This window comes from Musa acuminata, chromosome BXJ3-7 (assembly GCF_036884655.1).
Source record: "Musa acuminata AAA Group cultivar baxijiao chromosome BXJ3-7, Cavendish_Baxijiao_AAA, whole genome shotgun sequence".
Classification (NCBI taxonomy): Eukaryota; Viridiplantae; Streptophyta; class Magnoliopsida; order Zingiberales; family Musaceae; genus Musa; species Musa acuminata.
Genome location: NC_088355.1, coordinates 36,146,860 through 36,170,025, shown reverse-complemented (window position 1 = coordinate 36,170,025; position 23,166 = coordinate 36,146,860). Strand labels below are relative to the sequence as shown.

The following is a 23,166-nucleotide window of genomic DNA, read 5'->3' as shown; positions in this document are numbered from 1 at the left end:
ATGTTATATGATTGACTCGACATAGGTGGATCTGTAAAAGTCATAATGATAAGGTCATTATTATAGTATAATATATATATATATATATGTCATATCAACCTTCCCAGTGTTTGTACACCATCCATACAAAGCAATTGTGATCATGACAAGAAGAACGCAACCAGGGAAACTGTTCTCTATTAAATTCAGACAGAGAGAAGGCTTCGGGTTCAGAGCAGGGCCAGCCATGAAAGGTCTCAAGGACATCAGATATGTCCAAGCCAAGCTTATCGATCTCAATGGTTGACAATTCAACACTTGGAAGATTACTCCTACTTTGAAATGAGGAGGAACTGTGTGGTGCAGATGGGGAACACTGCGCGACCACTGCGCTCCCTGAGACGACAGACCTCAACACCAATCCATGCTGCTGTCATCTCGGTAATAGAGGAATAGTACTGTGATGGCTGTTGCGACCATGGAGAAGAAACGCCAGTATATGAAGGGGTAAAGCACTAACCAAAGCTTGTGTTTTCTTGTCTCTGTGGTGCCAGTGAATTGAAATCTTCACTACACCTCTGCAGTGATGCATGTTTAAGGTTTGCAGCAATATATAAGGAAATGAGAGGTTGTCATTAATCTCCTGTAGAACCCACTCTACCTACTGATAGGCAGCCCCCTATAATTACTGTAGCCATTTGTCTTGAGAATCCTCTCCCGTTGGTGCATTCATGTGGTCCTATTTAATATCAGGACTCCAATTCCTAATATTATTTGAAGTGACAACAGTAAGAGCAATGGCATAAATCTAACACATTAAATCGATAAATAGATTAAACTATGATAAATTCAAAGAGAGTTAAAGGAAGTAAAATTTTAAGGTACATAATCGTTATCATCCTAAGCGTATTTCTCACATCCAATATGTAATATAAAGAATAAATGTTAAGGAATATTTATGTATGTGATAAAGATAAAAATGAACTCAAAACTAATATTGAATTGACAGAGTTTGATAATATATATTTTGGTTTTGACTGTCTTTAACTTTATTTTTAACAAAACTATTTATTGATTTAGTTGGATTCTTGGAAGCCAATAAAGAGAGATTGTTCACTAAGTCAAAGGTCATTTTATGGGGGAGTGGGGTGATGAATCCACCTTGAGCTTATGGTGATAAAGAGAATCACTGTGGCTGTGTTCCTTGTGCTAAGACTTGCATTTCATCCTTTATTTGTTGCAAAGGCTATATATATTTTGGCTGGAATCAGTGGGATAAGTAGCATCTAATCCAAATTTTATTGAGATGGCAAGCATGCTGTTCATGTTGATGGCAACTGACCTATAACTTGGAACTATCAGCCTTTCCATAACAAAGAAATTAATATGAAAAGAATACACCTCTGCAAGAGATTTATTACGAACTTGAAAAGAAATACTTAAGATTGCTATAGATATATGCTTGATGAGAACATTACTAACCTTTGTTATGAAATCATTAATGCTCCATTTGGGTTGGCATAAATTATAAATACTTATTAATTTATATTGTAATGGTTCTCTTGCTCTAATATTTGTAGACTGACTGATACCTCAAAAGTATAAGAGAGACTTTCTTTTCTCATGATTCTCAAGCAAAATAAAAACGATAAAGTTATACTTTTAGGACTCTACTATCATATTATATTTCTTTTAGTCATTAGCATATTTAGCATACGAGAGTTAATTATAAGTTACTTTATGTAATTAACTATCTTTTACTAAAGTGAAACATTTAAATTCATTGTTTCAACAAAATTTCTCTTTCTCTCTTAATTTTTAATCTTATAAAATTATCATTTTAATCCTCTATACGGATATCAATGTTTCTCTTTTATAAGTATAGAAATCTCAATATAATTTAAAAATATAGGGATCGAAATACTAAATGAGGTTAATTACAGTAGATAATCTGTAATTAACCTGGAACACGAAGAGAAGTAATTGGTATAGTGAAGTGTTAAGACCTATGACATAGCAAGCATAACTCTCGTGTTTAATTATCATCACATTTAAAACTCGTACATTTCTAAATAGAAAAAAACTATAAGGATGTGATCAAATCATTATGCCCTTTAGGTCTTGACCAACACATATTGTACGATGATCACTTGAATTATTATTATTATTATTATTAGAATTGGACAAAGGAGTAGTCCGTCCATAATTATATATTTGTTACCAATTGCAGTTAAAAAGTGAACCGAGAGAAACACATTTGTGAATCACGCGTCTCACGAGCCTACAAAATCCATTCTCACTCCATCTCCGAAGAGAACCACTTGTGATGTGACAAGCACCAACATAGGCTAAGAAGAACTCGAAGTGAGAAGCCCTTCTCAGCTACACAAACCTTTTCTCACCTCATCTTTCCACACACCCAAATCGGTCAACTTTTTTGACCTGATCAGAGAGACAAAACCACGCATACTCAAGCCATCATTATAGAATGAAACATCTTAATTTATTATTACCAGACTAATAAGTGGTGCACCAAATGCACATTAGAGTCGACGTTCAACGTGCGCACGCATGCACGTTCGACTGGACCACGCGCGCCACGCGAGGGTCTGACCTGCTTCCGTGGTCGGTGCACGCAACGTTCTCACGGCGCTTTCACCGACGCGCGTGTGTACATGTAACACGTGTTATGCACACACACACGCAGTTGAGAGACTCCATCCTTCGAGCTTATCATCATAATATTGGCATCTCCACCATGCATTGGTGTCTTCATTGGCCCACCGTTGGGCCCAACCCACTATTTTGCACCCATTCAATACTCGAAGCGAGCACTATTGTTGTCTCTAATGCTATTAGAATCCATAATGCCATATCATAGAGTATCATTTCCATCTAAAGCGACAACATGATGTGCTTCTCAATTTCCGCCACAAATATATTATGGTATTTGGGTCATTTCAGTGAAGTCTACTGTGCACTGTCCACAAGCCTTTTTTTTTTCCCCTTCCAAAACCTTTTTTATAGCACCAACAACAATCCTTCTTCGTAAACGCCGTGTGTGGCTCACCTTCCGCCTCGCTCGTTCTCTACGCCTCGCTCCCTCTGTTCGTGCCTTCCTCCTCTCAAAACCCATTCCGGTCTCCTCGTCTCGCTTCTCTTCTCTCCCTCCTTTAAACCCTAACTAAACCCGCTCATGTGCCTTCGCTTTCCGTCCAATTCGCCACCATGCCGCCCTCTTCCATCAGTCAGGAGCCATCCAGTCTCCTCGATCTCCAATGCCTTCTCCCCCTCGACTCCTTTCTAGGTCGAATTTCCTTTTTCCCTACTTCTTCCTCCTCCTCCTCCTCCGTCCCCCTTAGCTTACCCTTGTGTTCCGCCCCCCCGAGCAGGAGGAACCGCCGGCCGGCCGCTCTCGCCTCGCTCTCCGGAGGGGCGCCGTTATCCTCGTCGAGGCTCCACCGCCTCTGGGGCGAGTTCAATCGGTTCTTGCGGCTCCACTGCGAGCGCCGTGTCCCGATTGGGTTCGGCTCGATCGGTGTCTCGAATGATGAGATCCGGTTGGATGGTGAGGGCCCCGCGGTCGTCGAGGACGACGGCGTGCCGGTCAATGGAGTGGCAGAGTACGAGAGGCCCAAAAAAGTTCTGATCTTGATGAGCGATACTGGCGGAGGACATCGGGCGTCGGCGGAAGCCATCAAGGCCGCCTTCAATCAGGAATTCGGAGACGAGTACCAGGTAAGGAAGGTTATTCCTAGTAGCGTCTTGTCTTCTGGTTGTGTGATTTGGCTTTCTTGGTTTTAGCTTCGAAATTATGTGCCGATTCAGGTGTTCGTGACGGACCTGTGGACCGACCACACCCCATGGCCGTTTAATCAGTTGCCTAGGAGCTATAACTTCTTGGTAAAGCACGGTGCTTTATGGAAAATGACATACTATGGCACCGCCCCTCGCTTGGTGCATCAACCTCATTTTGCGGCAACCTCAACATTTATAGCTCGGTGAGAATTTTTCTTTGTTTTTATTTTTCAATCACCTTGTCTTTGTCGTATAAAAATTTGAGAAATTTGCTTTTTTGTGATAATTAGTATTCTCTCTGATGGTGATTTCGATCCAGAGTTCGCTTACAAGATTTGGACTTTTTGGTTTTCGTGTGCAGAGAAGTTGCCAAAGGGTTGATGAAGTACCAACCTGATATTATTATTAGTGTACATCCTCTAATGCAACATGTTCCGCTTCGTATCCTAAGGGCAAAAGGTCTGTTGAAGAAGATCATCTTTACTACGGTTGTGACAGATCTGAGCACATGCCACCCGACATGGTACGCTTACTTTACAAATCAGTTAACATCATTAATTAGCTTCTGTTTATATTCACAATACTTCATGAGTTCATCATAGTTTTTCTTTCGTTTGGTATGTTGTAGGTTCCATAGGCTCGTAACAAGATGCTACTGTCCTTCTTCTGAAGTGACAAAGAGGGCATTAAAGGCTAGACTGCAGCCTTCACAGATCAAGGTCTATGGCCTTCCAGTGCGTCCTTCTTTTGTTAAGCCAGTGCCACCTAAGGTAGGTAATTTTTCTACCAAAAGCATCAAATTTTATTAGTCAGTCTTCCCTCTTCAAGTGTTATTAATAACTAATTTACTAGTCCTTCACTTGTTTTAAATATCTTTAGTCTTCCTTATTCATGACAGGCTGAACTAAGAAGGGAGTCAGGCATGGATGAGGATTTACCTGCTGTTTTATTGATGGGAGGAGGGGAAGGAATGGGCCCTATCGAAGCTACTGCCAGGGCACTTGGTGATACATTGTTCAATGAGAATCTTGGAGAACCCTTAGGTCAGATCCTTGTAATCTGTGGTCGAAACAAAAAACTTGCCAACAGATTGCAGTCGATTGACTGGAAGATTCCTGTTCAGGTACTATCATTTCTCGTGATTAGTGGTTCTATTACTTATTCATTGGAATCAGTTGATATCAGTCTGATCCAGATCGAAGTTGGACAAATATGATCGGTTACAATATAAAGTTAGGTCATCCTGATTTGACATTATCAATCACTCTTGGACGAATTCTGATTAGACTATCAATTGAGTTGATCCGATTTGTGATTTCAACATCTCCAGACCGAGGCACCCTGTTTCTTTTGTTTCCTATCCAATTTTCTTTTCAACCTCTTTTGTCGTTCACATACTTCCTCTCTTTCGCCCAATGGAAGATGAGTTTCAGTACCTAAGGGGTGAAAAGAATACAAAATTGGAAAAAGGCTGGTTAACCCTATAAAAGAGGCCCCATAGGAAATTTCTTCAATTTTTCCCCTGAAATTGAGATCTCTGAACTTGTATGGGCTTCGGTGATGTTACATCCAATGACATTCCTCTGCATTTTGCTTCATTTTAGTTGAAAGCTTTTTGCTTCTTCTTGGTTCTAAGCACAAATGGCCATAGGTTTCATTTGCAGTTTATTCTTGATTTATGACTATATCTTATAGTACAAAATAATTTTGTTGATATCAAGATTCAAAAATCATGTCTCTTGGTAATTCGCCATACCGCAATGATGTTCTCTATCATTATATTCTACTAAGGAGGCAACCTCATTATATGCTCTCTGTTGCAACCAGCATTGAAGTGAAATATTATCAAGGGACATGGTTAAATGTCAAATTATGCTATACTAATGCATCGGGAAGGAAAAATGATCCGGTTTTAAAAACAAGTAGTACGTGAGAGAGAAGAAAACTGAACTGACTTGCTTAGGAGTATTGAGAAAGATATGATTAGTTTGTCAGATAATGTGAAGAGGATCAATGGTGGAACCCAAACGGTTAATATTAAAGTCTGTTGTTATGCTTCTAGACATTGTCTAAGAAAGGCATAACTCGCATAAGCTTATTCTAGATATCGCTTCAATATCTATAGTTTAAATGTTCAGTGACTTTTGGCATTCTTTATTTGAAATGTAATTGGACGCAAATCTTGCATGATTCGTATGTTCTGTATGAAGCACTCTTACCTTTATTCATCTTGTTGAATTTCCAGGTAAAAGGTTTTGTTACTAAGATGGAAGAATGCATGGGTGCTTGTGACTGCATAATAACCAAAGTAAATTTTCTTATCTCTGTTTCAAATCTCTGACATGAACTTCTAAGCAACAAATATAATCAGTCTTTTCCTTTATAGGCAGGACCAGGAACTATCGCAGAAGCCATGATCCGTGGTCTCCCTATTATTCTAAATGACTATATTGCAGGGCAGGTAAGCTTGCTTGGATTCTTTAGGTGCACTGCCTGTTCAGTCATTTATGTTAGAGTACACACGGTCCTAAGGTACACACACACAAAGTGGGTTTTTGCAACCTTTTATGAGTTTGCTCTTTCAGTACTTTTTGTTAGAGTACACACCATCACAAAAGTACAAACTCATTAAATTGGTCCTTGTAGTTGTTTTTATGTCATGTTTCATGTGATATTAACTAATTGCAACTTTCTAAGCTTTCTCAATAAATCTTCTGCAGTACAATGCTAAAAGCTCTTTCATCATACAGACATGGACATCCCTAGGATTCTTCATCAGCTTTCTTTTATCATAGTAGATTGGACTTGACATCTCACTCAGATTTATGTATAATCGAGAAGAACAACCTTGCCAGTAGGCCCACATAACTTCATAACTTCACAATCCTGGCTGGAGGTTGGTGCAATGTATGCTGCTGGTGTGGCAAGTGATGGGAACTTTTGAAAACCCAAAAAGAACTTCTTGGTGATCAGATCTCTTGCCTAGCCTTCTCTATTCTCCTTTGCCATCCCTCAAACGGGGTTGTAGAGGGGGTGGGTGCTATTTTTTCGAATTACAGGCTTACAGGCTTTGTTTTTGTACCGCATCAATCCACTGTTCCACTTGGGTTTTACATAGTGGTGTGAGCCACCAGTCCAAGTCGCGGTACTTGACTGGGGGCGCCTCTATTGTTGATTTAACCTCCATAGACATGGAGATATTAGGAAGGGTGTATATATTAAATCAAATAGGAGGAGATCTGATTAGTCTTCTTTCGCATTGGAAAAAGAAACTTGACTCTGTTACAACAAGAATGGGTAGAGACAGAAATTCTAAAAAGTGATATGATTTTTCTGTGGTATAAAACAAAGCCTGTAATTCCATCTTATTATTACTAGGCGATATGATTTGACCCTCCTTTACTATATTTTTCCCAGGGCCAGGCTCAATATGTCCTTTTTTATTTGACTGTAATCTTTTGTTCTTCAGTAACTGATGTTGGAAAGTTGCTCACAATTTTATGGAGACCATGTGAGCTTAAAGTTTGTCTTGGCTGTTCTAGTTTTCAGCCGTCCTTTCAGCAGTTAGTCTCAGTTATGCTTCAAGTCAGATAATAATTTTTGAACATAACAAAAAGTAGAGGAAGTTAAATAGATAGTTAAACTTCACTTCATGTCTCTTATATTGTTCGGGACCTTTATTATAAACTCAAACAAACAAATCAGTCAGTGTAGCTTATTATTTCTTTGTTTGATTACAACTTTTTCTATTACAATTGGCATTATGCAGTTACACTATCTACACGCTGACATGCCAGGATGCCCTTCAATTCTCTGGAAGAACCAATGTCTATTACTTTGAATATTCTGAAAATATAATTCAGGCACCTATAATCCACTTGCAAACTAATTGGATAAGCTTAGTTTATAGATTTCATGTTCCTTCCCGTCTGATGAATGTAGATATGAAAGTTGATATATAAGAAGAGAATGAGTATCAATCAATTCTATTCTTTGATCGTGAAAGGTGTCCTTTCCGATTGACTTATTCGCTTACCTCCTAAAAGTCATGTTCTATTGTTGATTAAAACTGAGCTATATGTTTGCATGACAGGAAGCTGGCAATGTTCCTTATGTTGTGGACAATGGATGTGGAAAGTTCTCAAAATCACCAAAAGAGATAGCAAACATTGTTGCACAGTGGTTTGGTCCAAAATCTGACGAGCTAAGAGCCATGTCTCAAAATGCTCTGAAATTAGCACGCCCAGAAGCGGTTTTTAAGATTGTTCATGATCTTCATGAGTTGGTGAGACAAAGAACTCTGGTGCCTCAGTACTCTTGTTCCACCTGACCTTACTATTATCATACTTCACCGATCTGATGATCTGAGTTGTCGGCAATCTTGTGATTCATTTTCAACATTTTTTCTGTATCAATCAAAATAATCCTTTTGCGTGCTTTTTGCACTTTCATGGAACTGATTCCCAATTTCTTAGTTGCAATCCACACAGGTTGAGTTTCTAGGTTTGAATACAAATGAAGAGCAGACATTTTTAGTTACCAAGTCATGCCTACCCTCAGTGGTAAGTTTAACAACCATATTTGGAATTTCAGATAACTCAGTTCCAATTTTTTGATGCTCTCAATGTAGTAGATGTATGTCGAGTTAATTGTGAAGCTCATTAAATTGATAGGATACGATGATGACAATATGTACAAGTTAATAATAGTTTAAAATCTAACTTGATTGTAACATGAATCTATATAAAGTTAGACAAGTCTATTACTATTAATTTAAGGCTAAACTATAAGGACTAAGACAAGGCTAAATCTGCTGACGGCTGGAAACTGATGAGATTACCTTCAAATGGGTTCTTTCTCTCCTCCTAAACTCTTTAGGATGCTATGCTTATGGCTTAACAAAAATGAGGCTAGATTTCGTAATGGCTAGTCCAAATCTCCAATAAATCTAACAAAAATGAAGATAGATTTTGCAATGTGGTGGTTATCTTAGTTTACCTATTTCTCTGTAAGTGGTGGTTCTTTTAGTTCAAAAATGAAGCTAAATTTGCTGACGATTGGAAACTGATAAGATTACCGTCAAATGGGTTCTTTCTCTCCTCCCAAACTCTTTAGGATGCTATGCTAGTGGTTTAACAAAAATGAAGCTAGATTTCGTAATGTCTGCTCCAAATCTCCAATAAATCTAACAAAAATGAAGCTAGATTTTGCAATGTGGTGGTTCTCTTAGTTCACCTATTTCTCTGTAAGTGGTGGTTCTTTCTCTCCTCCTAAACTCTTTAGGATGCTATGCTAGTGGTTTAACAAAAATGAAGCTAGATTTCGTAATGGCTAGTCCAAATCTCCAATAAATCTAACAAAAATGAAGCTAGATTTTGCAATGTCGTGGTTCTTTTAGTTCACCTATTTCTCTGTAAGTGTGTTCGGATGCATCTTCAAAACATCCTTGATGAAAAAATATTCTGTTTATAAAGCTAGTGAATTAGATCTTTTCAAATTTGATCGTAACAAATGATATATCATAATGAATCGATAGAAGACTCGGTTATGAACCTAGAACCAATATTATTGATGAAATGATTGTTTATGTTCAATAACCCTGAATTGACATGCATATTAGAAGTGCCCAAAGCTAACTCTACATCTATTTGTGTACAAAAAGGGATTACTAATGTCTCGATCTACCTATTAATATAACCTTCTTTTGTGTTTACGATTTTTGGACGAATTAGGCTTCATAAAAATAATGCGACATACGATTTTTTTTGTTTACGAATTCTCAAAAAAATCGCTATTCAGAAATCCTTAAGATCATTGTTTTTTATGTTAGAATCTCGTGTTTTGACGATGAAACCACTTGATATGTGTTTATAATTTAAACTGCATTTTGAGTGATGCAAGTCTACTCGATCAGGATTAGATAGTTAACGCAGGAGGAATTGACGTTGCGTCGGAAGAGATCACATCAAGATATTGGACGACAGAAGGCTTCGGACGTCGGGCATCGGGCCAAGGAGAGCAAAATTGCGCCAAGGATATCGAGGTTGCGGAGGTCAACCGTCGATTGGGCAACAAGCCGCAAGAGAGGACGATGCACCGAAGAATCGGATGAAGCGCCAACCAATGACGTGCCGGGCAACAGAATGTCAATTCGCGTTGTAATAATTGTTTAGATCGAAGTAGAGTTTTAGCTTGTGTGTGCAGGATTAACTATGATAACGACGAAGACATAAAGCAAAACAAAGTGTCGGAGTCAAGCACGAAAGATTCATTGCGAGTTCGAGAGTTCGACGGAAGTCCGAAGGTTCGTCGGGAATGCTGCCGGAACTAGCCGAGAATGAGTAGGGAGCTTGCCGAAGGGTTTTTCGGAAGCTCGCCGAAAGGTTCGTTGGAAGTTCGCGGAGCTCGCCGAGAAAGATCGGAGCTTGCCGAAGAAGCTCGTTGGAACTCGTCAAGATCAAATCGTGAAGTCTAGGAGCTTGCCGGGAGTCCGCAGAATGGTTTCCGAGAGTTTATCGGAAAACCGTCGGAAGTTCGCCGGAAGCTCGCCAGAAGAAGTATTGACTTACGGACTTTGTAATATCTTAGAAAATGTCTTTAAATTCGTAGTTAGCACGTTACTTAGGGTTAGGATTAGGTGTTAATCCTATAAACCAAGTAGGGGCCAATTGGGCTCTAGTTCGGACTGGTTTGGGCCAATTTTGGAGCCCAACCAGTGAGCTGAAATAGTGTAGGCGGTGGCATCGCCAGATTTGGCGGTGGCACCGCCTAGCACCCGAGAGCTGGGCGGTGGCACCGCGGGAACCAAAAAGAATTCAAATTTTGGAGCCCAAATTTGAATCCTCTTGAGGCCTATAAATACCCCTCAACCTTTTGAAAAGCAATAGTTTGAGTTAAGAGCCTTAGAATAATCTTTGCAAGCCTTGTTTTTCATATTGCTTAAGTGTTCACCTTCTCCCATCTTATTGAAAAGAATTGTAAGAGTGTGAACCACTTGTAAAGGTTGTAAGAGGGGTATTAGTCCTTCCCCTATAAGAAATTTGCTAGTGGAAGTTGGAAGCCTCTTCGAAGAAGGCTTCGCAAGTGGATGTAGGTCATTTTGACCGAACCATTTTAAAAACTGCTGCGTTATCTGGTTTGCATCCTACTCTTGCCATTTACATACTGCAAACTTCTCTACTTAGTTACTACGCTTCCATACTTTTCTAAGTTATCAAGCTTCTAAAATCGGTTTCCATTGATATTGCTTTTCATCGTACGAAAGATTTATCAAAATAGAAGTTTTAATCCGCTGCACTAATTCACCCTCCCCTCTTAGTGTCGCTCCGATCCTAACATTTTCTAATATATGAAACTTCTCAACCACTGCGCGTAAGATTAATCGGTCCAATTATAATATTTTTATATTATGTTATAATTATTTTTAGTAATATCAAGAAAACACTATAATATTAATTTTGTATAGAATTACATTGTTTTCTTAATATTACTGAAAATATTATAACATTATATTTGTGTTATGTTATAATATTTTTTAATATTATTTAAAAGATTATGTAAAAACAGGAATGATTTATAGAAAAAAAGAAAAGGAATTGAGGAAGAAAGTGGCTAATTATATATTACTCTCGTAATTAGTTATCATACATCATACTCCTTACACTTTTAAAAATTAAAATTTTCATACTTATCAAAATGAAACATTTAACTACGTTTCTTTCTTCTCATGTTATCGATTTTATTGATAAAAATATCATACTGATAAATCAAAATAAAATAGAGTCAACATGTATTTATTGGTAAACTTTACAATATTTTCGTCAACAGAATTAATAGTACGAGAAGAAAAGATATTAAATATTTTTACTTTCATAAATATAAATATTGATTTCAATATAATTTTTGAAGGTATAACGATCAAAATATTAAGATAACTAATTAAAAAATAATCTATAAATAGTCAGAAAGAAAGATAGATGATTTATCGTCAAATTTAAAATGTAAAGTATTTTCGTATTTGACAGGAAAAAAGTCATTTTTTCCTGCTGTATTGACTTCAAAATGTAAACGAAACCGAAGCCTACTCTATTGTTCTTCGATAAAAGACCTGATTTCATCATCGAGTGCCGTAAGATATTGCCAAATAGGAGATAAACATTTTGGATTATATTTCCAAGACTATTTTCTTGAGGTGACTTAAATACTAATAAAGTGGACTCTTTTTAGGCACGTGATCGTGGAATAGACTTGCATGTCTCCTATCGGCAAATAATAAAAGATATCTCATCATTATTTTGGACAAACTTGCTTGTGCAGCAAGTAATGATGTGAGGTCTACCTGTATATATTATTATATATATTTTAATTATAGATATGAATTATTAATTAATTATTTGATATCCTAACACCTATATACTCTTAATTATTATTAATTATGGTTACTAATAAGTTTGAGTGATAAATTTTTTGAAAATCTAATAAGTATTTTATTATTTTCATCCATTTATCTTTTTCTTAACCTTTAATTTAAAGTGATAAATATAAAATCAAATTTAGAAGAATATATAGTCTTTTAAAAATATATAGGAAGGAAGCTTTCTTGGGTTAATATATACAAATGTAGAAATCGCAGGGTTTCGATCATAAAAAAAAGATTAGTCTTTTTTAAGGGACGAAGTCACGCTGGGCATCGGGCGAAGCTGAAAGAAGTGGGGCGATGGGAAGGATGGAGAAAGCAATGTGTTCCCTACCCTTTCTCCTCGCTCTCCTCTTGTTAGCCTCGACTTTGGAGGTCGGCGGAGCGTCTGCGTTCGAGCGGCAGGAGAAGGACCGGGTGCTTCGCCTGCCCGGGCAATCCTTCAACGTTAGCTTCGCCCATTACTCCGGCTATGTGACCGTCGACGATGATCCCGGAAGGGCTCTCTTTTACTGGTTCTTTGAGGCCGTTGAGGACCCCGCCTCCAAGCCCCTTGTTCTTTGGCTCAATGGAGGTCCGATCGTTGAAACCTTTCATGTTTGACACTTGTCTTTGTGGGTTTGGATCGAAAATCCATTCTTTCATCGAAATAGTGACGATTCTTTTTTATTCGATGCTTAATTCATTCTGTTTCATGGCATAGACAAAAGTATTTCTTGGTGAGATATTATTTCCAGTAGAGTTATCTTGTCAACCAGTAATATAAGATTCTTGACTAATTAGCATTAACATGGAGTTTGATACAAAGATCGGATTTTTCTAATGTTTCCGATGGCAATAATTTAAAATTGGATTCCTCTTTTGGGTGAACTTTTGTTTGGTTACCAGTATCTTTGAGACAGCACCTTCCAAGATAGGGGGTTTTGGGTAGCTAAATTTTCAATATATTAAACTAATGAGATTGAGATACCAGTAATAGCATTCTTGATAAAATGACAGAGAAATTTAAAGATTTCTTGGATTTGATTGCCTTTATTGGTAGCAGAAATGGAGCTTGAAGAGAACAATTGGCTATGTTTTCTAATCCTGTTTAAGAAAATGAGAAACCTGGCTTTGTTTGGATCATGGTCGTTGTTTCTTCTCTTGCATTGTAGAAAAGTTGCATTTGGTACGTAATTCTTGGTTTGTTGAGCATGATTTGCTGGTCATGGAAATGCAATGGCTTAGTTTATCTTCTCGACTTTGGATTCACACAAAACTTCTGGCAGGACCCGGTTGTTCTTCTATTGCATATGGGTTGGCCGAGGAACTGGGGCCTTTTCACATCAATGCAGATGGGAAGAGTCTCTATCTGAACCCTTATACTTGGAACCAAGGTAATGCGAAAACAGATTATTTGGTTTCGACTCTTGTTCATGTTATGTCGTGTGGAAGATGACTTTTATTATGGTTCGTGGCTGTCCTATTCTATTAAGTGGACTTATCTGGTTATGCATTCTCATCGATTTTAGTCAATCTAAACAAGTCATCAAGATTATGTCCCATCATATGGATATCCAATTTGATATCGTATCAGTCAGAAAAATGAGTGCTTTCTTGTCAATTGAACTGCAATATAATTAAACCGATTCATTCCATATTTAGCAGTCCTTTTCATTCTATGTCAAAAATAAAATATATCTTTAACCACACTTCACTAGTTTAGTAAAATTGTGTTAAATGCATCAGTGAGTTAGATATCTGATATCTCTATGCATTCTGCAGTGGCGAACATATTGTTTTTGGATTCCCCCGTTGGTGTTGGCTTTTCCTATTCAAACAATTCTCAAGATGTGTTGACGAATGGAGATAAAAGGACTGGTAACAGTTTCCTTTTCATCATTTTATTTGTGTTTTTGGCTTTATATTCTAATAAATTAGGTAAATATTTAAATGAATTTGAATTTTCAAGTTTGTTTCTTTTTGCAGCAAAGGATTCCTTGACATTCTTGAAGAAGTGGTTCAAGCGTTTTCCCCAATATAAGGGACGGGAATTTTATATAACCGGAGAAAGTTATGCAGGTTCAGAGACTAAAAAGGCTTCTCCTTCTATGTTTTTGGTTAATTGTTTGTCCAAAGTGCTGTATTTCTTGCACATATCTATTGAACTTGTATTGTGTTCTTTTTCTAGGGCATTATGTACCACAGTTGGCACAAGCTATTGTACGGTCACAAAAATTGACAGGAGAAAAATCAATCAACCTGAAGGGTTATATGGTATGATTGTAAGATGTGGCTTGTGGCCTAGGTTTTCTTGTGAAGATATGATGACTATGAGACCTTTGTTCATAAATTGGGTGAATTATAACCCTAAATTGGGGGAATTCTGTGCAGGTGGGAAATGCTCTGACTGATGATTTTCATGACCATTATGGAGTTTTCCATTTCATGTGGACAGCTGGCTTGATTTCAGATCGGACATACAAGCTGCTAAATGTCTTCTGTGACTTCCAGTCATTTGTACATACATCATCTGAATGTGAAAGTATTCTTGACATTGCTGACAAGGAACTTGGGAATATTGATCCATACAGTATCTTCACTCCTTCCTGTCCTGGAAGTGTCACCTTCTCGAAGAATAAATTACTGAAAAGAAGGCATGTAAGTGTTTTAATTCTGTACCCAGAAGGCGTGAGATTCTAAGTTGATGTTCTGTTTGTCTATTACAAATTTTCTCTATGAATTTGTTATTTTATAGATCTTCTAGAGCATGAAAAGAGAAAATAAAGCATTAGATGAATTACAGTAGAACTCTGGATTGCTTTTTCGTTGTTGATGTTGTACAAGAATATGTTTTTATTCCCCTTACCAGTTGCCCTATTTTGACAGTCAGTTGGAAGCATAGGTGAAAAGTATGATCCGTGCACTGAGCAGCATTCTACTGTTTATTTTAATTTGCCTGAGGTTCAAAAGGCTCTCCACATCAATCCAGCCTTTGCACCATCTAAGTGGGAAACTTGCAGGTAAATATTAATTTGCAACTTTTAATCGAATTTTCAGTAGTAATTGTTTGTTCTTGTAGATTATTTTAGTTCTATATATGACAAAATGTGAACTAAACCTGAAGAAACAGTCTCTTCTTGATTTGTAATCCTGGCAGGGAGATCAATATAGGTGATAGAATTAAAGCATATTATGGTAGAAAATTGATAAAGACATGGAATGAAAGAGAATAGATATGAGAAAAAGTGAATCAATACAAAAGATTGACAACCCTTTTTTACATGTATAATCAATTATCTAATCACTCTTATTCAGTTTCGACTTCTTTAAATAAAAAAAAAATCAGGACCCTTCCTTAATAATTTAGGACTGTGAAATAACCTAATAATATAGGTGTTATCTTCCTAAGATAATCAGCTAATGTCCGCCAAGCACCTAACATCTTTCTATTAAGAAGAATCAATCTGAAAGTCACTCACAGCAGATGGTGGGGGTAACCAAATTTATGACTTATGATGGTAGTTGGCTGACAAAACTGATTCGGCTTCATCTCTGAGCAATAAGGAATTAGCCTTCCAGGTTTGACATTTAAGCAAGTCCTACAACCAAAAAAAATGAAAATTGGCCAGATTTGATGTGTAGTTAATTCCTACAACCAACAAAAAGTTGAATAATTGACTACTGGTACAGGTTTATTACTAAGAAGATACAAGCTAGACTATAATACAATTTATAATCAAATATCTCTGTGTAGCTGCAAACCCTAAACCTGGACTGCATAATTAATCCAATCTGATGTTCTCATTTCTCTTGTTGATTTCTTGGTCAATTTAATTTGCAGCAAGGCACTCTGTTTCTAGAATCATTTGCATAATAGGAAATTTGTGATAATAAGGGTCTACGAGTCTTCGGTTGATTGTTCCCCTTTCCTTGGTTCTTCTGCAACTGCTGTTGCATTCAGTGGATTATATACTATACTAAGTGTTAGTATTTACTACTTAGTTATACAAGCATGTTGAAGAATCAGGTGCTCAAGAAGGAAGATGATGGCAAGAATTGTGGGAATTCATAATATTAGCAAAATTCTTGTAACAATTTAACCTTTCTTCAATTTTGAAACTCAGTTCTGCTTCTTCCATTTCTGTCATGCAGTGATGTTGTGAATGAAAACTGGAAGGACTCTGCAAGGTCGGTATTACATATTTATCATGAGCTTATAGGCTATGGGCTTCGCATCTGGATGTTCAGGTGACTCTTATGTTCAGGTGACTCATGTTCACTAATATCATGCTGCCATACTAATGTTTATGATATATTTGTTTCTTCAGTGGTGACACAGATGCTGTGATTCCAGTTACTTCAACACGGTATAATATTGATTCTCTTAAGCTTCCTACGGTGACTCCATGGCATCCTTGGTATGATGATGGCCAGGTATATAATGTTCCCTTTCATATTACAAAGTCCATAGGATGTGTGTATATATATATATACAAATATATATATACAAATATATATATATATATATATATATATATATATATATATATATATATATATATATTTGTATACAAATATATATATACAAATATATACATATATATGTATAAATACATAGACATCAGTCTTGCTGGTTAACTTTCTTTGATGTCATTGCATCCAAAATTGCCTGTATGTTGCTGTCTTGTGGGCTTTCCTATTTGCCTCTTCAGTCTGTATTTATTTCTAGAAGAAATATTGCACCAAAATTTTTAAATACCGGTCCATTATGGGTTTCAACAACTTATTGAGTTGGTACTGTTAGGATCAAGAGCACTAAGAGGGGGGGGTGAATTAATGCAGCGGAAAACTTTCGACGTTTAAAACTGCGTTCGTACGTTGAAATCCGATTCCGACGTAAAAGTTGTTTCGTACAGAGAATAACTTTGAAAGCTTACGGAAACGTATTTGAAGTAAAGTAAGGAAGACAGTTTGCAGTTAAGATAGAAATCAGAATGTAAGCGCAAACTGAAAGATGATGTTTGTACGATAAAACTGATTTCCGTCTTAACGTCGATTCGGAAAATACTTAACTATGAAACACGTTCGTAAATGAGCAGAAGGCAGTAAGCTATTGAGGAGGTTTGCAGTAAAGATAAGATGCTTAAAGTAAATGCAAACCGAGATATAGAGTGGTTCGGTCAATCTTGACCTACATCCACTTTTGGCTTCCTCCACCAACGATGTCACCGACGTCCACTAGAGACCTTCCTTCAATAGGCAAAGGCCAACCACCCTTTTACAGTTTCGCTCCTTTTGACGGGCTTAGGAGATAACCCTTACAAACTTTTCTCTCCTCTCTTGAAAGATCAAAACTTGGAAGAAAAGAGGGAGGAGAACTTCTAGACTTTACAATAATTTTGAGCTCTAAAATCACAGAGTAAGATCAAGCTTTCGGTGCTTTTTGGTTACCCTTTCATTGCTGAAAGGGTGGGGTATTTATAGGCCCCAAACCAGTTTGAATTCCGAGCTCAAAACTGTCATCTCCCGAAATTCCGGGGTCTGGTGGTTGCATCGCCTGGCAGAGCTCGAAGACTGAGCCTCTGGGCGGTGCCACCTCTTGTCAGGGGCGGTTGCACCGCTTGGCAGAGCTCGAAGACTAAGCCTATGGGCGGTGCCATCGCCTGACAAGGGCGGTTGCATCGCCTGGCAGAGCTCAGAGACCAAGCTCAAGCGGTTCCACCGCCTGTCAAGGGCGGTTGCACTGCCCAGTCTCGCTCGGAGACTGAGCCCAGGCGGTGTCACCGCTTGCCTGGGGCGGTTGCACCACTCAGTCTCGCAGAGCCCAGGCGGTGCCACCGCTTGACCTGGGCGGTTGCACTGCCCAGCTTTCCTGGGAGACCATCTCCTGGGCGGTGCCACCGCCTGGCAGGAATTCTGGTCCGAATGGGTTGATCCATTCGGCCCAATTTGGGTCTGTCAAGGGCCCAATTGCCCCTAGATTAAGTTAATGGGATCACCTCCCATTCCTAGCTTAATCTACATGCTAACTACGACATTTCTTAAGACATTTACTGCAACTTGCTCCGGTGTGTCAATCGCTTCTTCCGACGAGCTTCCGGCGAACTTTCGTCGATCATCCGATAAACCCTCGGTGATGCTCCTGCGGACTTCCGGCAAACTCCTGGACTTGCGACGATCCACTTGGCGAGTTCCGACGAGCTTCTTTGGCAAGCTCCTGGACTTCTCGGATTTATTCCCGTAGAACCTCCGACGACCATTCAGACTTCCGTCGAACTCTCGAACTCCTAACGTGATCATAGTCTTAACTCCGGCGCAACTCCTGCTGCATGTCTTACTTCCATCGTAGTTAATCCTGCACATGTAAAACAAAACTTTGATCGAGACAAATAATCCTAAGCAATTAACCAAGTTGTCCGGCATGTCATTGGTCCCTCGACGCTTCGTCCGATTCTTCGGCGCATCGTCCTCTCCTGCGGCCTATTGCCCAATCGGCTAATTGACTCCGCAACTCCAATATCCTTGGCACAATGCCCGCTCTTCTTGGCCCGATACCCAAGTCCACGACCCGAAGCCTTCTGTCGATACGTCGACCGATCCACCGACCCGACGTCCAATCTTCTGACATGTTCCTCCGGCACAACATGATTTTCCTGCTTTAATTGTCTCATCCTGATCGAAGCATCCCGCGTCACTCAAAACGTAGATTAAAACATAAACACATATCAAGTGGTTTCATCATCAAAATACGAGATTCAACAGGTACGGTATCGAAATATCAAGCCCTAGTATCTATCTGTAACATCCAAGTAGAGGATTTCACCGATAAACATCAACCGTCCAGGTGCATGCTCACTGAGCTGAGTTGTTATATTCAGTCACAAGTCAAATTCCAATTAATAGTCTGCTTTTAGACGAAAGAATGTCTGATTTCTTTTAATTTATTATGTAGTTTTATCACTGTCAGTTTCCAAATAAAAAGTACCTTGTTGAGCAAAGATTATATTTGACTTTTCACTTGTATGATTTTCTTTATTTGATGTTGATTTTTGGCAGCTATATCTTTTTGCATCCTTGTGCATTGCTGGCTTAGTAATAATTCTTCTATGCAAAGCAGGTTGGCGGATGGACTCAAGTATACAAAGGGCTCACATTTGTGACCGTGAGGGGAGCCGGTCATGAGGTTCCCCTGCATCAACCAAAACTGGCTCTAGTTCTCTTCAAGTCTTTTCTATCTGGGCGTTCAATGCCAACTTTTACCGGGCTTGATGATTCATAAGCTCACCATTTAGCTAGGCCCGTTTGTGCAAATTATCCTGCCGAGTTCAGCTATCCAGAATGAGGATTGCCAGGAAAAAACAATCACAGTACGTCATTGGATTTACTAATTCCAACTGTCTGTGAACTTTCCATGATCAAGGAACTACACGATAGGCATGGCACATATTGTTCCCTTCTGCTGTGTTTGTTGTGCTTGTGTTTCGTGTACCTTGAATGTTGTTGCTTGATAATAATCAGCCAAAAATATTTCTCTTTCTTGAACCAAGAATGAAGTGTTTTTTTTCCTATTTTGAATGGAAGGCCCAAAGTGTGCTGATTTCTTGTGATTTATACTCCTTTTATCTTTAGCAGATTCAAAGTAAAGTTGCTTGAATTATTAATGCTGGTCTTTTGGATGGTAACCCAATGATGCATGGTTCTTAAAATACAATACCTCTAGTGACGCATTGTGAGAACATTGTTGACGGCCACTGACGAAAGAATTCCTAAATGTTCTCCATAGGTTTCTTTGTTTCCTTTTACTTGCATGGGCCTCAAATCAGCTTCAGCCATTAACTCAAGCTCCAAGTTGGTACTCGAAATCGAAGAACACAATTGGAACTGACACCTTTTCTGACACCACACATTACAATAGCACCCTCAGCGTTCTTCTGCCAACTGCACTACGCTGCTGATGAGCACCACGCGATTTCGGTCTCTGAAACCTCTTGTGATTCACGTGAACACGCAGCAGAAGGATGGCAGTGATTCTGACAGGCCAATTGGGAACTGCTGAATCAATCATGTGATTCCTTGCACGAGTAATTTATGCAGAGGCTTCTGCTCTTTAGTTTAGTTTGGGTCTTCATCAATCATCATAGATTTGATCTCTAATTACCAGATTAGCTGCCACAGTTATCTTCCAGATTTAAACCTTTACAGACATGAACACAATCTCCAAGCCTGAAGAAATTAAGGACAAATAGTCTCCAACAATTGGACTAAGACAAACTACAAAAATATTATACTTTAAATATCCAAAGAAGAAAGTAGACTATGATAGCAAATAATATTAATGTAAAATAGATAAAAATTTGAACACTTTAAATAGCTTTGGGAAGAGCCAAGGCAACACCTTGAAAGAAGGATAATGGCACCCTGCGGCTGTCTCCTCTTGCAAGTGGAAACAACATGCCGGCCACAACCACATAAAAGCTTCTGCCACTCCTAACAAGTGAACGACAGCCCTCGTCGTTGTCCCGAATCTGCTCTAATGGCAGAGTCCACAAGCTCGGGGAATAGAGTAATAAATGATAGCCAAGGCAGCTTTTTGTACTCTCAGTGAACATTCTTATCGTGTCTTCTCCACAACTTGGCCCATTCGCCCCCAATGAATTATTCTTAGAATGATTTCTATCCAACTTGTGTTATTTGTGGTTATGGTCTCCAAGGCGTTCAAAGGGGAGTATGGGTGCCAATAATCCTTGTGACCTAACTTCTCAACTCACCATTTTGAAGAGAGGAGTATCTATTTGTGGAGTAGTACTTCCCATGCATCTCAACTTAACTCAAGAATTATCATTTACTTATTTTTATGAATGCAAGGGGATAACTTTTCATTACACTAAGCAGAGTTACGTAACTCACTAATTTGATTATTCAAACGGTTAGATTATATAATCCTATCTAATTACATAAGATGTGTTATGGATTTTGATTACGATTATTGATCAATCAAAAATAAATTCTAAGTAAAATAGAATTCTTTGAGAGATTGATATCGATAGGAGAGACTTTATTAATTACTTGTCCTTGATCCTTTGTTATCATCTATAAATAGATAGAAGTTTATATGGATTAAAAATATAATAAATAAATACATGACATTATCGTAAGATTATAGATATACTCTCTATCCCTCTTTTGTTCATAATCTATTGGTTACTGTGATTCTGTGAAAGATAGGAAGATAGAAGATGAGTCTAGTTCTTTTTGTAGATCGATATCATTATAGCTTTTGAATTCGACGACGATGCACATTATAAATTTAGATATATAAATATGATCTTTACGCTGCTGATATCAACTTGCAAGATTGTTCAATGTTCTAATGTAACCTATTTTTCAATGGTTAGAGAGGCACATGGCATGTTGGAATGTTCCACCTCTGGCTCACTCCAATATGAAAATATTAGAAACAATTGGCTTATATCGTAAGTAGCATTACAAGACTCGTTAAATTTATTTGGAGGAAAATTGTACATCGCACTGTAGCAACGAGCATAGTTCACATAAAATATTATTGCACTATGTGTGTGTACGGATAGTGGTTGTCTCTCATCCAATGAACATTGTGTCGCGGCAAGCAATATCTATCTTTGCATCTATTTTATCTCCTCCGCATGCAATTAGATTCATCCAATGTGCGGATTGTAAGAGAGTAGAATCCTCTACAATTATTGTACGATTCAATTATGATCGAATTCTTTATATTAAAAAATTATGCTCATCAATTATAAATGTTGGTCCATGGCAACCCACAACCCTTATTTTCTGACCAAAGTAAAATCCATTGTGGTGGTTGTAGCTACTCCAATTTATGCTTTCTTTTTCAGGAGAAATTGATTTTCTAAACGTGGAAGTATGACTCATCATCCACCAAAACCTTGTTTATTATATGCTTGAAATCATGAAATGATTTATTTTTCTTTCACTTTTTGAATATAATGGATTTATTTATCCTCGTATTACTTGTATATTTTTTAAAGTTGATTTTTTAGAAAAAAATATGTTTTTAGACTTTTTCGAAAAGAAACCCTCAATTTTTAATTTTTTTTATTTAATATCTTATTTTCCTCTAACACCCTAAATGTTCCTTGTAATCATCTCCTGCCTTCACCGTGATATCTTGCCACCTTCGAATAGCCACCACGAGGCCTTTCTATGTAGGGCCTCAACATTACTCTCGTGAAACTTTCATCTTAACTATTCATATTGTATAGTGACATCTATAATATCATCATCCCCAGGGAGGCCCCTATCGTATGCCACATCCCCTTCGCACTGTCAACAACCATCCCATCCCTCTTCTCTTCGTCCTTTTTGATTTTCAAGTCTCGTTCTTTATCCCTCACCTTGTTATTATCACATACGATAATGAACCTCATGATAGAGTGATATATGTGACGAGTGATGAATAGTATCAAAGATCATTTAAGATATGATAAAATAATATAAAATTAAAAACTAGGGATACCTTGTGGGAAAAATAAAAAAAGAGGCATTTTTAGATAATCATGCTTGTTTTAATCAGCATTGGTTGGCTTTAAAAAAAGTTATGGAAAAAAGAACAACTCCTTAACAAATTCTCGGAGATATTAAGAATGACATTGCTCTTAGTGTTTGGTCATTTTCGAGGGTATGATATATTAAAACAAGAGAGTTAATTTTATAAAATCAGCACTTGCACTTATAATATTTTTGAATAAAATGCATACAACAAATGAAGTATTTCCATTATTCAAAAATTCGTAATTATTAGATATGATAAAATTTCAGGTTGAGTATAATATAATTTTTCACCTTCCAGTAATGGAAATATATATATATATATATATATATATATATATATATATAATTCTTAATCAGATTATTAATAGTCAAGAGACCGTTATTGTCAGTGCACACGTACCTAAACATTAAAGAGCAAAATACTTAGCATACCTGTAGTG

The 23,166-nt window shown here is 37.7% G+C and overlaps 2 protein-coding genes across 3 annotated transcripts; both read left to right on the top strand.

Annotated features, from left to right (window-relative positions):
- Window positions 1–3,016: 3,016 nt before the first annotated feature.
- Window positions 3,017–8,228, top strand: LOC103992285 (probable monogalactosyldiacylglycerol synthase 1, chloroplastic). Of its 2 annotated transcripts, XM_009411920.3 has the most exons (8): window positions 3,018–3,717; window positions 3,808–3,980; window positions 4,139–4,300; window positions 4,406–4,547; window positions 4,676–4,900; window positions 6,023–6,085; window positions 6,164–6,238; window positions 7,871–8,228. In XM_009411920.3, exons 1-8 carry the CDS (start codon window positions 3,208–3,210, stop codon window positions 8,105–8,107), a joined length of 1,587 nt encoding a protein of 528 aa, XP_009410195.2. In that variant the 5' UTR covers window positions 3,018–3,207; the 3' UTR covers window positions 8,108–8,228. The 2 variants fall into 2 exon arrangements, with proteins under 2 accessions (XP_065016705.1, XP_009410195.2); XM_065160633.1 differs by lacking the exon at window positions 6,023–6,085 and having other exon boundaries at window positions 3,017–3,717.
- Window positions 8,229–12,427: 4,199 nt separating this feature from the next.
- LOC135642186 (serine carboxypeptidase II-2-like) lies at window positions 12,428–19,782 on the top strand. Its single transcript, XM_065158112.1, has 10 exons — window positions 12,428–12,767; window positions 13,462–13,569; window positions 13,958–14,053; window positions 14,162–14,254; window positions 14,364–14,449; window positions 14,567–14,833; window positions 15,062–15,195; window positions 16,328–16,423; window positions 16,504–16,609; window positions 19,293–19,782. Exons 1-10 carry the CDS (start codon window positions 12,494–12,496, stop codon window positions 19,452–19,454), a joined length of 1,422 nt encoding a protein of 473 aa, XP_065014184.1. The 5' UTR covers window positions 12,428–12,493; the 3' UTR covers window positions 19,455–19,782.
- Window positions 19,783–23,166: the final 3,384 nt, after the last annotated feature.

What these genes read in the sequence shown, in the direction of transcription:
- LOC103992285 (XM_009411920.3), top strand. Translation starts at nt 3,208, where the DNA reads ATGCCGCCCTCTTCCATCAGTCAGGAGCCATCCAGTCTCCTCGATCTC. An exon ending in ACCTCAACATTTATAGCTCG is followed by an intron (nt 3,981 to 4,138) that starts GTGAGAATTTTT and finishes TTTCGTGTGCAG; the next exon opens with AGAAGTTGCCAAAGGGTTGA. An exon ending in GTGACTGCATAATAACCAAA is followed by an intron (nt 6,086 to 6,163) that starts GTAAATTTTCTT and finishes TTTCCTTTATAG; the next exon opens with GCAGGACCAGGAACTATCGC.
- LOC135642186 (XM_065158112.1), top strand. Translation starts at nt 12,494, where the DNA reads ATGGGAAGGATGGAGAAAGCAATGTGTTCCCTACCCTTTCTCCTCGCT. An exon ending in GAATGGAGATAAAAGGACTG is followed by an intron (nt 14,054 to 14,161) that starts GTAACAGTTTCC and finishes TTCTTTTTGCAG; the next exon opens with CAAAGGATTCCTTGACATTC. An exon ending in TCTAAGTGGGAAACTTGCAG is followed by an intron (nt 15,196 to 16,327) that starts GTAAATATTAAT and finishes TCTGTCATGCAG; the next exon opens with TGATGTTGTGAATGAAAACT.